Source organism: Rhinatrema bivittatum, chromosome 9 (assembly GCF_901001135.1).
Source record: "Rhinatrema bivittatum chromosome 9, aRhiBiv1.1, whole genome shotgun sequence".
NCBI lineage: Eukaryota > Metazoa > Chordata > Amphibia > Gymnophiona > Rhinatrematidae > Rhinatrema > Rhinatrema bivittatum.
The window spans coordinates 181,048,444-181,066,044 of record NC_042623.1 but is presented as its reverse complement, the minus strand read 5'-3'; the positions used below and the strand labels follow the sequence as shown (position 1 = coordinate 181,066,044).

The 17,601-nt window shown below is 45.7% G+C and overlaps 1 protein-coding gene across 14 annotated transcripts in view; it reads right to left on the bottom strand.

Annotated features, from left to right (window-relative positions):
• CAPN10 (calpain 10) overlaps nt 1-12,992 on the bottom strand; it is a 44,912-nt gene extending 31,920 nt beyond the window's left edge. For 5 of the 14 annotated variants that reach the window (XR_003858565.1, XR_003858566.1, XR_003858568.1 and 2 more), the window contains exons 1-3: nt 12,454-12,766; nt 6,564-6,713; nt 1,026-1,157 (exon numbers count right to left, since the gene is read on the bottom strand). Coding sequence is in view for 2 of the 14 variants with exons in the window: in XM_029615389.1 (XP_029471249.1) it covers nt 1,026-1,157; nt 6,564-6,713; nt 12,454-12,588 (417 nt within the window). In the remaining 12 variants the exon portion in view is untranslated. Of the gene's footprint in view, nt 1-1,025; nt 1,158-2,187; nt 2,345-6,563; nt 6,714-9,025; nt 9,347-12,453; nt 12,770-12,789 lie in introns of those variants that run through there. The other 9 variants (XR_003858571.1, XR_003858575.1, XR_003858572.1 and 6 more) reach the window with 9 other exon arrangements.
• Between the last annotated feature and the right edge of the window lie 4,609 nt (nt 12,993-17,601).

Below are 17,601 nucleotides of genomic sequence, written 5' to 3'. Positions count from 1 at the left end.
CCCCCCCCCCCCAACCAGGACCTTACAACTCCCCAGAAGGCTCCACTGGAAATTCACTCTCCCCCCCCCAGACTGCAGATTTTGCAATATCTGCTGGAGACAGAATAATGCTGAGGGACTGAAGGTGGCGCACTGGGATATGCAGCAGCTTCATTAAAACCGTCTCTCTGTCTCCATCTGCTGGCAGGGGGTACAAAACCCGGCAGTCTGGACTGATCTGGGTACGCACTGGAACATGTATTATTTTGTGTCATTATTTCCTGTCAAGCCAGTATTTCTCAGCTAAGATGTGTAAAAGAAAAAAGAAAATCCTGACAAGCCTGACACAGGACATGCAGGGGACAGAGGAGGAAGGGCATCAGCAGAGGCAGGCGTGAGAACACAACAGGCACTTGTTAATGGTTTTTTTTTGTCTCAGGTGAAACAGAGATAAAGGAGCAGATAATACACCTGATCCGACAGCTCTGTCTCACCAGGGAAAGCCGGAGCCAGTCCTGAGTTTACCCTAGAACTACAGAGAGACCGGCTCAGTCTGCCCCTTATGGCCAGGGCACTTCAGTTTTAGTTTTTATTTTATTTTCCTGGGAATTTGTCAGTCTCTTACTACGACAAAGACAGGAGACATTTAAGTGGAAAACAGTCATTTTCTCTCACTTGTTTTTCTTCAGTATAATAAAACTGATAAATTCCTGGGGAAAAAAAACAAACAAAAAAAAAAACAAAACACCAAACTGAAAACGAAGGTCCCTAACCCATGATGGAGCAATATCACAGCATTTTAGAAACAGCAGAACTGGCACCCAGTTACGACTGATCATCATTTTCTCTCCCTCACAGGATTGTAGAAGGCAGGAGCTGAACTTAGCTCCCTCCGATTTATATACGCACAGCACAGATAGTTGTGCAGCTCACAGATCGCTAACCAGAGAAGCCGCATCTGTCTCTCTGTCGTCATGCACTAGCCAGCCCGGTTCTTCCTATCCACACAGCAAGGAGATATCCCAGGCGTACCCCCCTGATTTTACCTTGTTGAGCAAGTGTTCGTTTTTCTGCAGAGCGGTGCAGGCACACAAGAACCAGCAGTCACCTAGAATCCCCTGCTTCACTTGCCCATCCTGTGGATTATCTGGAAATAACCGAGGAGTAGAACAAATGTCCTAAAAGAAGAAAATTAAAAAGGAGCGTTTTACACATCCCCCACAAAGCATTCTCCGTTCAGCTAGCAGCTTTCCCCAAGACTAATTATTGCTACTAAAACTATTTCTAAAATGAGAGTTTGTTAATAGCCAACAATCACTTCTTGGCATGCACAATTAATGCAACAATTAGTACATGTTCCTTCCTGAAGTGATGATATCCTCAGAGTGCGGACCTACCCTTGGTGAATGCTGTCAGCTGTGCCACGCTACTAGAGGCAGCCTGAACTACAGGGAGTCACGGAAGTCAGAAAATACACACACACGCCTCCGTTTGCTTTTAACCAGAATGAAACTTTTAAAAGAAACGCTCCGTCCTGTGCAGCCTTTCAAAAGCACTCTTGTCCAGTTCTATGTCACAGCCATGTCGTTCTCTGCCCTTTCCCGAAAGCAACTCTCCAGCTTCAATTATTGCATCAAATTGGTCCATCATGAAAAGTGCTGAACAAATGAGATGCATTACACATTAAGTCGCTAGCTTTAATTTGTTTTTTTGAATATTGACGTATGAGTTATACCACCGACTGTATACAGATCCAAAATACTGCACAGAACACGGTTTCAGCTCTTTTTATAAAATAATATTTCAGCTTGGCTGGCCTCATCATTCGAGACCGTGTTTCCCAGCCGGCATGCCATGGAGGAACTGGTATGCCATCAGACCGGATCAGGCACCATGGAAAACAAAAAAACAAGTCACCACTGCCTGTCCTCAGATCCAGACCAGCCCCCAAGAGGCACCAGCAGTGGCTCTTCAACGTGTAGGAACTCCTTCCTGATAATGAGTGCAATCATACACGCCTGTCCTTCCCAGCTGCAGCGGGAGCCCCCGTGTGCTAAATTAAATGGGCAGCATGCAAAGCATGAATAGCTGGGTCCTGTTTCGTGCTGCACACACACATTGAACCCAGCACCTCCTCCTCCTCTGAGTCCTTCCAGCCTCTGCCTTATCTCCAGGCTGAGTATGCACTGAACATTGGATGAGACTCACTTTGAGAGTTGGGCGGCGCTCTGGCAGCCACATTCGGCACCCTGGAGAACTAACTAAGCCGGCTGCTCGCACCAGTCTGACTTCTCTCTTCCCCTGCTTGTGCATGTTGAGGGAGCTGGTCCATCGTGATGGGTTCATGTATCTATTTCTTCTTCCCCTGGTTTTAGAGTGTGGAAGAGAAAGCATTAGGGATGGGGCTACGACGCTGGACTGAGCAGACGTTCCTGGGCCTCTCTCCCTAGGGGCTACCGACATCCCCCCCCTTAATCTACTCATTTTAAATCGCAGCGTTTTCCAGTACCAAGCATTGCAGTTAGGAGGAATTCAGGGAAAATTTAAAAAACAAACATTCTTCTTTCTGATGCCATGGTGGGACGATCACAAAGACAGGGAGCAAAGACAAATCGGAAACAGAGGAAAAATGGCACCCGATGCTGGGCCTTTCTGAAGTTGCGCTCAAAGAAATCACCAAGGCTGTAACTGCAGCTTTGACCGATCACCTAACAGGGTCACTCTCTATTCTGCGACGAGCTGTTATCACGCGCTAGGGTCTCGTCGCACGCGATACCGGCAGCATTATTAAAATTAGGGGAAGGGGAGGAGTGTGGACAGAGTTTAGGTGGAGTTACCTGCGGGCAATAATGTTTTTGTTTTTTTTTTTACATCACCACGGGGAAATAACTACGCCTTTTCCCGTGGCGCCATGGGGGCGATAGTGTGCGGTGTGGCTGCGCCATGGCGGGCGAAACACCACCACCGCTGGGGATGGCAAATCAGGGTGGAGAATGTCTACTCTTGTCATATAACAATAAGGAGTTTATGAAGTTCTCACATGACCAATGGGTAGAATAATCTGTGAATGCAATGGTTTTCTGGAATGCAGCTAAAGACAGTGTTACGGGGATAAATCGTAGCTCACCTGGTAAAACGTAAAAAGGAAAGGCTAAATAGGCAATTGGAGATCACAAAACGTATCACACGGCTGAAACACTTACATCTGCTGATGCTTACAAGTGATTTGAATTTACAGTTACAAGAAGTGCGTAAAGAAGCCCAGCAAAATATGTTCCACTACCACAATAAATTGTATCAATGGGAAAAGAAGTCTGGTACACTGCTGGCTAATTTATTTAAAAAAGTGTGCATCCCAGGGTATTGTTCCTAGATTAATTTACCAGAGAATAGAGCACAAAGGAACCAAAAGGAAGTTTTTACAACATTTTTTCAATGACTATATACTCAAAGCACCCTTTTGGTAACTAATCAAGATGAATTCTTTCAGGGGCTGGAACTCCTTTCGCTCCTGGCATCTGATAAACAGACTTTGGAGCAACCCATAAGAGAAACAAATATATTAGGGGCCCATCCATAGTTTGAAATTGGGGAAAACACCGGGACCTGATGATTTTGGATAGGAGTTTTATAACATCACAAAAGCATTGAAAGATATGTACACTATGGCACAAGGATATTTAAAAGAGGGGCACAATCTAGCTACAGTGGTGCTGATTCCCAAGCCTAGTAATAATGTAAAGCTCCCAGAATCCTACAGACTTTTTTTGTTAAATCAAGACATTAAGCTTTTAGCAGCGGTACTGGCACAGAGGATTAAAATCATACAATCTTTAGTATCAGAGGATCAAACTGGGTTTATTAAAAAGGTAGGGTGTCAGACTAATCTTTTGAAAGCCTTTCTGGCCTTAACTTCTAATACACAGTCAAGGCAAGACGGCCTGTTGGTAGGGTTAGATGTTGAAAAGGAATGGCCTTATGTGGTGGGTATTGAAACATTAATTTTTGGAGAACAAATCTTGAAGGGGAGGTCAAGGTTTGATATGAAAAGCCATCTGCGCAGGTGAATGGGGAGTTATCTAATTCGTTCTCTCTCGAGATGGGGCACAAGGCAAAGGTGTCCATTATCACCTTTGTTATATGTGTTTGTAATTGAACCCTTAGCTATCAAATTATGCAAAATGGAGGTTTTTCAGTGCATTTCCGTTTTTAAAAAAGCAGATAAAAATAAGTGTTTGCAGATGATGTCCTGTTGTTCATTGGTAACCCAAGGCACAGTTAATACACATTTATCTCAGATACTTGAGTGTATGGAACATTCTCAGGTTTAAAGATGAGCCATGATAAATCAACAGCTTTCCCTATAGATGTATCTTTGAAAGATAGGTGGATGGGCGAGTTCCTGTCGGCATGGCGTACTGATAACATCAAGAATTTAGGTATATGGTTGTCCCGCTCTTTTAAAGACCTGTATCAAAGGAATGTGATGGCTGTTCTCCATAAAGCTAAAAACTACCCTGGCTAAATGGTCTTTGATGGGATGCTATGCTGTAATTCAAACGATCATTTTACCTAGATTACTTTGTTTACAAATCGTTCCATTTTGGGTAAGAGCTACAAAACTCCGAATATTCAGGTCTGCAGTTACAAAGGTTACATGGAGAGGTTGAGCTGCATGGATTAAATTGGCTAGTTTGAGGTGTGTAAAACAGGAAGGAGGGCTTGGTGCTCTGGATCTTAGCATCTCTTGATCTATAATAATGTTGCGGCTCTATTAAGATTTGTGCAAGACTGGATCTCACTACAGAGTTGATCTATCAAAGCCGCGAGGTAAACGAAAAAAGGAGACAGATCTAAGGTGCTTCAGGAGGTCTCTATTATTAGAAAAGCCCAACTCTGGCCGAGTTTCGCCACATGAAATGAGCTGCAAAGTGTCAAATAAAGATAACATTTAATGTCTATGTAATATGAAATTTATTATTAATTTTATTTATACTTTTTTTGTAATTATTTTGAGTCATTCTATGTATTATTTATTCTCGAAGAAGAAGCTCATACATACATGTTTTATAATTGTTGTTTATATGTTATCTTTATGGTGACACTTTGCAGCTTTTTTTTTTTTTTTTTTTTTTTTAATAAAGGCTCCTTTAAAGCACAGTTTTATAAAACATCAATACAAAATGATTCCGAAGGAAAGACATGCTGGGGATGGGAGCCAGAGGAGAGGATCATTTTAGCTTTTCTAAACGTGTTTGCCAATCTCTAACTCCAGGTGTTTCCCCAACTCTCGGGGGGGGGGGGGGGGTGAAAAAACGGTTCTGACCCTTCTGATCTTAAGTACAGACCTATTTCCTCACTTCCATTCTTGGCAAAATTGATAGAAAAGTATTGCCTTAAGCCAACTGACCGATTACAGTATGGATTCAGGAAAACACTCAGTGCTGAATTATTAATATTATCGCTTTTGGACACTGAGGAGAGGCATGGGCAGCAGCAACAGCTGTATCCTAGTCTCCTCAGACATCTCAGCCACTTTCACTCCATCCTTTTATACCGACTTCAGGAATGCTGCATCTCCGGATCTGTCTTGCAATGGTTTAGGTCATTTCTCTCTCAAACGGTACCAATGTGTGCGAGTACAATAATCACTTTCAATGGTCTGAGATTGAGGTGGGTGTGCCACAAGGCTCAGCCCCCTCAGCCATGCTCTTCAACCTCTATTTAGCCCCCTTTGTGCAAGATCTTGGCCGGCCTATGTGATGGGTACGAACTTTATGCTGACGACATTCAGTTTTTCATACATGTTCGACCATCTTGGACAGATACGGAGCAGCTGGTGAATGTATGTCTCTACCATTAAGAAATGGATTCTTCTTTAATTGTCTGAATCTTGCCAAAACACAATGTGTTTTGATCCAGCGACCCATTTCCAAGATTCAACTACAACAATTGTCATTGAGAATTCCACATATACAGAACCTTGGTGTTCTAATCGACCCTTTGCTCTCTTTTCGTCCTCACATAAGAAGTGTACTTAAATCCAGCTTCTACAAGCGACACGTTTTGTGTGGACTTAAACATCTTCTAGACAAGCCAGATTTTTGGACTCTTCTACAGACCTCAATACTGCCAGTCAACTATTGCCATTCCATCTCCACTGGCTTACCTGCTGTGACTTTACAATCTCTCCAACTTTTGTTAAACTCAGCTGCCCGTCTGATTTCAGGTTGTAAAGGAAGTGACCATATTACTAACAGATCGCCATTGGCTCCCAATTACTGAATGCAGTCAGTACAAAACTGCAGTCGTATTTAAATGTTACACCACGGGGCAATGCCCTGCTGCACATGTACTGTCCAACATGCTATTTGGGCTTCTTGGATGTTACCTTCTTTGCGCCAGGCCAGACTGAGCAGTACTAGAGACTGTGCCTTCGCTGCTGCAGCTCTCATTCTCTGGAACTCCTTTCCAGAGGCTCTGCGCTTGGCTAATGGAGTCAAAACTTTACATAACCAGGTTTTAACACACATAAAACCCTGAAAAACAAAAAAAAACAACTGGGAATTAAAAGGGTAACACACCTGGGGTCTCAGCCAGGTGATGTCCTCACTGAACTGCACAAGGGGAGTAGAGCGGTCAAAGAAAAGAGACCCCCTGTGGGCTGGGAAATCAGGGTCTGTAAACAAGCTGCCATGATCTGCGACGTGCGTTGCCATCTTCAGCCGACAACTCTAGAACAGAAAATTAAACAGATTCTTATTAGAAACTCACATCTGTACATACTGGCAAAGGATTGGCAGATAAGGACCATTTGGCTGATCCAGTCTGCCCAGTTCAGGATCTCTCTCAGCTGTCAGCCAGACAAGCTTAATCACCTGTAGGAAATTCACTCCACATTTATGTGCATAGGTGGGGAGTTGTAGCCCTATCAGCCTACTGCTCCTGCTAAGCAACATGCTACCTCTCTCCAGTGATGCCTGAGAAAATCTCCAGAGTCCCATGACGTGTACGTGTATGTGTGCGGCTCAGCCCTGCCTAATCTTCTGAGACATTTGGGATGCAGCTGGGCTGCTGTTCCAGGCTGGGGAGCATGAAGGGGGCCCACACTTACACAAATCCCATGCTTCCCGTTTCTGCCAAAAGGCAGAGTCCTCTGAAAAGTCGACCCTCTGTAGGGATGAAAACACCTGGAACCCCGGAGACGACCCCATATACCAAAGGAGCACGTCAATTGCTTCTTAACCTCTGCCAACTGAGTAACTGGCTATTAGACTCACTTACTGGCCGGATTCTCCAACTCGCTCCCAAACAACAGCGAGCCTTTAAAAGGTATTTTCATAAGATTAGATTTAGAAACTGCATCAGCCAACCAATTTTGCAACCCTAGTTGACACTCGGCCGCTACCAGCGAAGCCACTCCTCTGGCCGAGCTATGGACCAAATTGCAGCCTGCATCTACTAAAAAGATGACAGCAGGTTCCATAACCATTCTGGAATTCACTCCAGAATCATCATCAACTTCCTGAATGAAAAGTAGACAAGATCGTGCCACAAGGGCACAACAGGACGCCATCTATAACGCCATCACCACTGCCTCAAAGCCTTGCTTAAGGATAGCTTCAATGCTCCTATCATGCACATCCTTCAAGGCCGCTCCTTCCTCCAGAGGGATAGTCGTCTGCTTAGAGATAGCACAGACCAGCGCATCCACTTTGGGAAGATTCAAACGCTCTCTCTCACAGGTGGATCCAGGGGTTACAGGCCTTCCAATGTCAGACACCCTTTAAAATTTGCCTCTGGGGCATCCCATTGAAGATCAATCAATTCCTGAACTGGGAAAAACAAGCGGCTTTACACCAGGAAAACAAAATGGGATTATTCTTCAAGGAATCCGTACCAGGAACACCCAACATCTTCAAAGTCTGGGAAATCAGGGCCAGCAGTTCATCTCTATGAAAGAACCATAACATGGTCTGATACGGTTCCAGTCCTAGAGGAATTTCCCCCCCCATCTTCAAGGGAATCAGGATCTACATTATCAGCGCCATCCAGGTTCCTGTCGGGAATACCTGCAGCAAACAGAAGCATGCCCTGGAGCTTAACCATAGGACTGGAAGAGGGAGGGACCAGACCACTGGCTGAGGGTCCGACCTGACAGGATTGGGCAAAGCTGAGGACTGTACCTGAAGAAAGGCTTGTAAACCCTGAAAAAAAAACCTCCACCCAAGAAAAAGCAGCCAGATCCAGACCAAACCCAGGAGGAACTGGAGTGCAGCACAGTGAACTATTGTCAGTCAAGGAGTACCAAGGTCTGGCGTACCTCCAGGCAGAGCCAAAACCAGATCAGGATGGGAGGATCTGGCTTAGCCAAGTCCAAGGAAGACAACTCTCCCTGAGCATCCAAACAAAGCTGGCACATGTTAGAGGCAAGGTCAGGCTGAGAAGCCCGAATATGACAGGCAACGCAGAGAAAAGAACATAAGAAGTTGCCATGCTGGGTCAGACCAAGGGTCCATCAAGCCCAGCATCCTGTTTCCAACAGAGGCCAAACCAGGCCACAAGAACCTGGCAATTATCCAAACACTAAGAAAGGTGCTTAGGTTTCTTGTCACCAGCACCATCAGTGCACAGGCGATGGTGAATGCACACAAAAATTAGGCGCCTCAAAAGACGCACAACTTGTGCGTCAAAGCTTGAACGCCCCACCACGCTTAAAACTTTGTGCACGCAAAAGGCGTGCCCAAAACTGAGCGCAGAATGCATGCGCAGAGCCGTGCGCACACCAACATCCTGCAGAGGGCAGTAAAGCACACGTGAACACACTGCCGCAGCCTACCATGCAGCACGAAGGCAAAATACCTAACTGCGGCGCCTAGCCCATCGGCACTGCTCAACCCACCAGGCTGTCCAGTCCCCCTAACCCCCACAGGAGTGGGAACAAATGTCAGAACAGCACATTGAGCACAGAGAAAGTCCTACAAATCCCTCTGTTTAAGGTAAAAATCTTTTCTTTTAAAAAAACAAAAAAAAACCCACAACTTACCTGAGCTCAGCCCTTACAGGCTGAGAACAGAGAGGGTCTCCCGCTGCAGGGGAAGAGAGCATCTGCCGTCACCGCTGCACTTTGCCTCCTGCACCTGCTGCCTTTAAGCTGTACAATCAGCTAAGTTCATGCCAGGAAACCCAGCTACTGGACCAAGGAACACATCTGAGGAACTACGGAAATCAACTCAGGAATTCTCAACTGGGGGAAGGACCATCTGGTATCAATCACCGCAGGAGAGCGGGGCTTTCAATCTTAATTTAAAATTCTCCTTCCAAAATCTGAAGTAATCCCCATAGGAAGATGCACATCCACCATCTGCTGGAGACAGAGAATACTGGTTTCCTGGGGTCACTACAGGAGTATATACACTGTGACATCAGCTTACTCCGTCTCCATCTGGTGGCAGGGGAGCAATGAGTAGCTGCTATGAATGTGGCATTTAATACAATTATCTGACTCACAGGCCGATACAGTAAAGTCCGCGGGAGAGCCGGCAAACGCCCGCTCTCCCGGCGAGCGCACTGGCCACTCGCCGGTGCGCGCAATTCTGTATTTAAATTAGACCCGGTGGTAAAAACGGGCAAAAGGAGGCGCTAGGGACACGCTAGTGTCCCTAGCGCCTCCTTTTTGACAGAAGCGGCGGCCGTCAGTGGGTTTGACAGCAGATGCTCAATTTTGCCGGCGTCAGTTCTCAAACCCGCTGACAGCCACGGGCTCAGAAACCGGATGCCGGCAAAATTGAGCGTCCGATTTTCGGCCTGACAGTCGCGGGGCGAATTCAAAAATTTTTTTTTTAAACTTTTTTTTACTCTTCGGGACCTCCAACTTAATAAATATCGCCATGATATTAAGTCGGAGGGTGCACAGAAAAGCAGTTTTACTCCAAGAGGAGGCTAACAGTGCGCTCTGTAGGAGCGCACTGTACTGTATCGGCCTGAAAGTGAGGTTCATTTTATATGACTGGCTAGCATCCATGTATTTCATATGCAGTATTTTGATTTGCATTTCCTGAAGTTTGGCATCAATGGTTATTCTAAATCCCATGTCAAAATAACGAATCATTTGCTCTTCTGTTAAAAGAGCTCAAATTGCTGATGACCAAGACCTGGCAAGAGCAAAGCGTAAGGAGGGAGTCTCTATAGTACAACAAAGATTGCACCAAAAAGACAAAGAATTGTATTGCTTGGATTTTTTTTTTTTTTTTTTAAAGTTAAACAAGTCTTAAGAAAATATATTTGATGCCTGAGAGATTACATTATTTGCATAATGCCTGGCTTGCAAATACATATAAAGTCGCCTAGAACTGACAGAGTATCAGGGTACTAATTGTTCAAATGAAAACAGAGCACCCTGTTCTGTACTTTACATTCTATCAACATCACCCCACGCTGATTCCATAACTTGAAAATTGAATTATAGAACAAAATTCAGAATTGCCCACAAGCTCTATCAGTTCAGTAGCATAAGGATTAATATCCCAGCACTTACATAAAAACCTCCAGCAACACAGGTCCAATTAAAATAGGTCACCTGACATTTGGAGAGAAGGATGTGTACCTGTAGTAAGCAGGTTCATCGATAACGTTTTGTATCCTATTTCAGCAGTTACATCAGAGACTCCAAACTTAAAATGTCCACTGAACCTTTCCCAGCAAAAGCTAAATTGACAAGTGCAGGAGCTTTAAACCTTCATATTTTTTAGATTGCACAAGTGTAGTAAAGTTTATTTTAGAAACTTTACCCCGCCAAATAAAAGAACAGAGCATAAACAAGCTACATCTTTAGTTCTTAGCCAGACAGGCAGCATCTGTAATTTGTATAACAACTTGAGTAAGAGACATTTTGAAGAGTGCGCAACGTCCAACAATTAGAGGGGAAGATCTTTCCGCATCAAAAGCTGTTCTTTACAGGAAAACAGTTTAATAATATAAAGTGGACAAGTCCCTGGGCCTCTAGATTCCCAAATATTTAGTACAGCCTGATAACCATATTAAGGGAAAAACTCCTTTCCATTCACGATGCATGGTTGACGAGATTGGCAAAGCTTCTGATTTAGAAAAATTTATTTTCAAGTCCGCAAAGAGTCCAAAATCACCTATCACGCTCAAATTTTGGGAAAGATATCAGAGGACACCTGAGAAATAAAATATCTTTGCTGATGATATGCTCTTATGTCCCTTACAACCTAAGTGAAACCCTTCTATCTCTGTGCTTCGGATGCTAACCAAAAGGTTCAATCGTTAAAATATGGAGCAAAGGTAACAGAGCGCACCCCTGTCTAGTCCCACCTTCCAACAAAATGTTAGCAAGTCTTGTTTATTTATTTATTTATTTTTAGTTTTTATATACCGATGTTCCTGTATAATATACATATCACACCAGTTTACAAGTAACTAACTGACTCCTCGATAAGAGGTTTACATTAAAACATAGAAACAAAAAATCAATTATCAAATACAAATAAAAGTAAAAGTAAACAAATAACATAATTGGGAATAGGGGAACTTAGAGGAGGTAACAGAGAATAAACATGATTAGTTAAATTGCGATCACGAACTAATCAGCAACCTATGTACAGTAATGATGGCAGATCAAAGACTATTCATGTGTGGTATTCTTCCGGCTCTTAGAATAATAGTCTTAGTAGTGCTTGAGATGAGAAATGTTTTTTTTATTTGCATAACATAATTCTACAAAGTTGTATTTTATAATAATGACGGGACTGATGACTGAAAGATTAAGCCTGTGTTTGCATGCCAAACACCCTATTTTGGCTATGTCAATTAGGATATCAAGGAGTACTTTTTAGGTTATTAGGCTTATTGTAATGTGTGCAGAGTGGACTGGGCTCTCAAAAAGCCAGGAATACACTAAATTACAATATAGTAAGCCTGCTATACCAAAACAGCACTAACTGCCAGCATTCACAGTATGAAAATGCATCACTGAAAATATTACATCAGGCCCTAAAATACCAATATACCTCCTAATAGGAACACACAAAAAAAAATCCAGGCTGCTATCCATCCCTACACAAAAATTATATGCAAGCAGAACATCTCATATTGGTCACACATGCAAAACACAGACAGACCCTGATCAAAAACAAAGCATAAATATGCAAACAAAAACTGAACTGGAAACTGTAACAAGCCACACTGTTTTTCCATTGTTGCACTGCATACAGATCACCACCACTCCTCATAACATAAAAATCAAGAAATATAAAATATTACTAACAGTAAGATCATACTAATAAGAATACATATTTCAAAATAGCTGATGAATAGAACATCTAGTAGCTAAAAACTCAGATACAACTTTTAAAACTTTTCAAAAAAAAAAATTGCAATAAAATATTTTTAAAACAGCAGACAACAAATAACTCCCAGTAGTTAAAATAAGGATACCCCCCTTCTCTTTACCTGGGGAAATTTGATTTCCACATGCCCTGAAGATGTCCTGGACAAGTTGGGGTAGAGAGAAGCATGGTAGTGTTGATTATTGTGTGGATAAGTCCCCCCAAACAGGCACACAAGCGTTCCTCCCCCTTCCCCCATGCACACTTTAGACTTCACCTGCCAGCACCCAGGCAAAGTGGGTGCTCTTCTGTGGGTACGTGGGGTGGGTGGTTTTGGGCAGGGAACCTAGTTTGTACCTCCTGCTGTGACCAACGGTACAGAGGGTTTTGCAGGCTGGAGCTCAGGTGAGAGGGGGGGGGGGGGGGAGGGCTCTGTTTGCTCTTCTTCGGGTCGCCCCACCTGCCAGGGTCGCTGCTCCTGCACAAGGCACCTCCTGTTTCTCTTGCACCGCGAAGAACAGACCTCAGCTTTTTGATCCGCGCGGGACCCCGTACTTATGGAGCGCCCTGAGTTCTGCAGGAAGGACAGGAACCGGAAGCGAGGCTGGGCAGAGCGCCCCCTCCGGCTGCATGGGAAGGGGCTAGAATCCGGCTAATTTCCGGGCATTTTGTAGCCTCCTTGCTGGCTTCCGGGCACGCCCCCTCATTTCCGGACAGTACTTAGAAACCTTATTGCTGATCGCATAATCACAAATCCAGAGCCAGCGGTCGCTACTTGTACTTAATTCACTAATGAAAGTAAAGGCGCCACGGACCACAATCTCTATCCCTGCCTGGGTCCTCCCATGGGCGGTTCTATCATCAGCTGCCCTCCCTCCGTAGGGTTTCTTCTCTCCACCTTTCACCTTCCTGTAATTTTAAGTTTTGTTTGCTGTAGGATTTTTTTTCTTCTTTTTCTCTCTCCGATGCTTCAATTCTGTTTACCTTGGTTAATTTGTTTTTCTCGTTCCCTTCCACTCTCCCCCGCCTCAGCACGAACACTCTTTACTTTTATTTTCAGTTTGGGATTTTTTTTTCCTTCTCCATAGCAGAGCGAGGCTGCTTGTTTTTCTCTGTTCTTCCAAAGCAGGAGGAGCCCCTTCTGGCTGCAGCAGGAAGGCAAATCAAGGAGTAAAATGCTCTCTCTGCTTCTTAACTTTTAAGTTTTTGATTCCCTTTTTGGAGCGTTTTCTTTTTGCCCCTTCCCTCCCTCCTAACCAGGCAAGTGAACCTCCCTCCACCACCTCCTTTTGTCTCCCCCCAACCCCCCAGGAGAAAAAGCACCATCTGAATGGCTGCCAAAGCAACCCAGCTACGGCCTCTACCATGGAGAATGTCATCTGTCCACTCAAGATCCTTGGCACAAAGGAAGGGGTCTGTACAGAGGGGGCTGCTTTCAGCATTGCTTTTCTTCACTAGGAACTTAAGGGGAGTTGCTTAATATGCAGAAAGAGGTGACTTCACAAGAGCTGGAAAGGGACCCACACTGCAGGTGCATCTCTATTCGGTGGTGGCAGCGGTGGGGTCCTCCAACCTCACCCGGAAGCATGGCCTGCGCTCCCACATGCTGGCCTCGCCTGATCCCCTCCGCTACAATGCTGCCCTGGCCAAACTGGTCAGGCTGAAGCAGGTCAAGTTCCTCTGGTCCCTCCAGGCAGTCCATAAGGCCACTGAGGAGGGACGGGTAGTGGAAGAGGTATTGTGGGGCAGGGAACCTGGGTAATTTTTAGTAGCGTCCCACCCCATCTCCCCAATGCCCTGATCAGACACCAGCGACGGATTCCCGAGGAAGACCGGCCCGGGGATTTGCTGCCCAGGACACATCACGTGGTCTGCCAAGCGCGGCTCTGTCACGGCCGTGCACGGCAGACCATGTGACTGGAGCGACCGGCCCACCGGGGGATGCCCAATTCGCCAATCCGCCCCTGTCAGACACCACCTCTGTGACCTGGGGGCCTTCACAACCATCATCACGGCCCACTCAACTGGTCACTGAAAAAGGGAGTTGCAGCCCATCTCCTTCCGGAGACAGGCTTGGATATGCCTGCCCAAGGATGGAGTAGAAGCCCAGGAGTGGAGAATGATCCCATTTTAATGGGGTCTATTCAGGATCTATTGGTCCACAGAGGAAGCTTGATGCGTCTTCTACCACAGCTTGGGGCACTCCTGCCAGTTGTGTCCCATACTCCTCTCCCAGTCTGTCCGGAAGAGGGTGGCAAGCCTGCTCCAGGCAGGATCCAACCTCTCCACCCCTGCCTTGGGCCCCACAGGGCCGGCCACGGCTCCCTTGGGGTGGCAGGCATTGACATCACCAACGCCGCCCCCTAGGGCACCATGAGACAGGCAGCCACCTGCCCCTGCCCACTGGAACAGCAAGGCTCCATCTCAGCCCTCAGACAGGTGCAGACCTCCCCGCTGCAGTGGAGGCCCCACCAGAGCCCGAAACCCCTCTGCCCGTGATGGCGCCTCTCAATTCTAAGGAGAGGAGCAAGAGGGAGCGGGCACGTGCCAGGACAGAAGGAACAGCGGATGAAGGGGGCAACAGGAAAAAAAACCCCAATAATTCACGACTTAACTTCCACTTCTGCAGATATAATACTCTTAACGGAAACATGGTTATACGAACACTACAGTAATTCTAAATAGTCTATGTCCAGTTGGATACATTCCCATATCCCAACCCTGTGCAGACCGTAAAGGTGGAGGTCTATTAGCAATAATTAAATCTTCCCTATCACCATGCAAAAAAATCACAAAAAATGACTCAAAGATTGAATTGCTTCTAGTCACTACCAACTGCATAAAAATCTGTTTAATCTATAGTCCTCCAGGAATACTTAATAACCAATTATCCTCATTTCTAGAAATTTTAGTCACATTACCCTGGGACCTGACAAACACCATACTTGCTGGTGACTTTAACCTACATTTTAATAAACCACAACAAAACTCTATACTAGCAAACCTAACAGATGCTTTAACTGGTCTAAACTTGGTAACTCTTATAAATGACCCTACTCATAGATTAGGAAACACCTTAGATCAAATTTACTTTAACCAATCATCCTTCACTTTTAAAACAGAAATCACTCCTGTCCCCTGGTCAGATCATTACCTAATAAAAGCCATAGGGGAAAGTAAAATAATAAGTACCAAGGCTCCCCCTTTGTGTAACTCCTGACTACTTCTGATTGTTCAAGGGACTATCTTAGAAATTCCCACTACATCAACCGTTGGGTGGTGCTCCTGTCGATGTCAGAGGGCTCAGCCTTCAATGTGACCCCCTTCTCCATGCCCCTAGTGGCATTTCCTATGGCAGGAGAGACGGGTGTTGATCTCCCATATATACAAGCCTTATTGCCATCGATCTGGTAACAGCCATGTGTCCATCATGCAGGTTGAATTTGTCATCGGGAATTTCTTTGTAGGCTGGGATGCCAAAGGATGCACTCAGCACGACCTGCATCTTGCTGCTGCAGAGAAGGGTTTCTTACATTTCATGTTTCTTGAGATAGGTCACTGTCCTTGATAAGGGTGCTTTGGACTACTGGTCCAGAAAAGGCACTATGGATTGGATGGGGTTCACTTGGCCCAGCCATGAAGGTCCTGTGAGTGAATGCGGAGGTTGAATGTGAAACGCATAGGACCTGACCACTGGTTCCCACCAGATGTAGGACTGTACATGATGTATGGAGGGAGTCAGTGCACTCCTGTTGAACATCCTGAAGTTCGAACAGGACATAGTCCTCATGAACTCTTATAGATTATTCTTCTCGTTCCTATTGACAGCAAAGATGGTAGTGGGTACTCCCCGCATTCTTGCTGGGGCTTGAGAAGGTTGAATCAGCAGCTCCACGTAGTTGACATAGATATGCTGCCCGGTGCAGTGGCAGGCAAGACTGCAAGAGAATGGATCCCCAAGGATCAGCTCATACCCCCATTCCGAGTTATTACCAGCCACAGAGGGCTAGTGGGAGATATCCTGACTTCCCGCTAATGATAGGTTTATCTTAGAACCCATCTACATTCTGATCTCTTGAGAACGAGGAAGTGCGGGGCACCGCACCCCCCCCCCCCTCTCCGTAGGTAAGCAAGGACTCTGCAGCTGCAGCCTCGGTAGAGTATCTGGAGACTTGAAGGCCCGAGGCCACTGCTAGCACCATTCCTGTGCTGGGCACATACACAGTGCTGTTGGCCACAGCCCTGTGCTGCTGCCTTCTGGAGTTTATCTCTGAAGTTATCTGGAGCACTCTGATCTGGGCCCATGCCACTCATCTGGCCATGATGGCTCCTGATGATTCTGGTTGACGTCCAGTGTCCCATGAACGGCCCAGGCCTTTCTCGCATAGCATGCTGCTGCTTTGGAAGAAGATTGTAATCGGGCAGATGCAATGACCTGACTTTGAGGGCTAAAGGCACTCGTACAAGCTGTGCATGCGTTCGGCATTCCCACCTTGAATGTACCACATGTAGTCTCCGTAATTGATGAAAAAACAGGAGTAATCGCTACGCAGCTCCAGGGGCGTGCGCCGAAATTGAGACAATAGGAGGCAACTGCCTTCTCTTGCAGTGGGCCGATGCTCTGCAGCTGCCCAAACGAGGGAAGTGTTATCCCAGTAGAGTCGGAAAACTCCTGTCTGGAGCCCCTGGAAGGTAGAGCTCCAACTGGATAATCAAGTTGGGGCATTCCCCCCATATTGGGCGCCCCCTCGTGCCATCTTGCCCCAGGGCTTCTGCCCTGACTGTGTCCGGATCAGCTTATCTTTTAATACCGCACCCTCTAGGAGTTGGCTGGGGGAGGTCTCTCTTTGTTGTCTGGAAAGTGGCCTGAGGAACCGGGTTTCTAGGGTGACTGGATGTCCCGGTGTCGGGCACAAGCATCTGCGTCGTCACTCTACACCCCTCCTTGTGTACTCCGTTTGTTGGATAAGTCATTCCTATCTGTGCCCTTCTCCTCTACCGACAATTCCCGACTCTGTGCTTTCCACCTGGTTGTGCGTGTGCTGGAATAGACTTCTTGAGCTGGTGCGTCATGCTCCCTCTCTAGCCATGTTTAAATCCCAGCTAAAGTCCTATCTTTTTGAGGCTGCTTTTAAATCTTAGGCCTGATTGCCTGCTTTTAGCCTTATTAACTTTGTTTTCCTTTTCTTTTTTAACCATTGTCTTACTTTATGAAATGTCCCAAGTCTCTTGTCCTGTATGTTTGTCTTATTAGATTATAAGCTCTATGAGC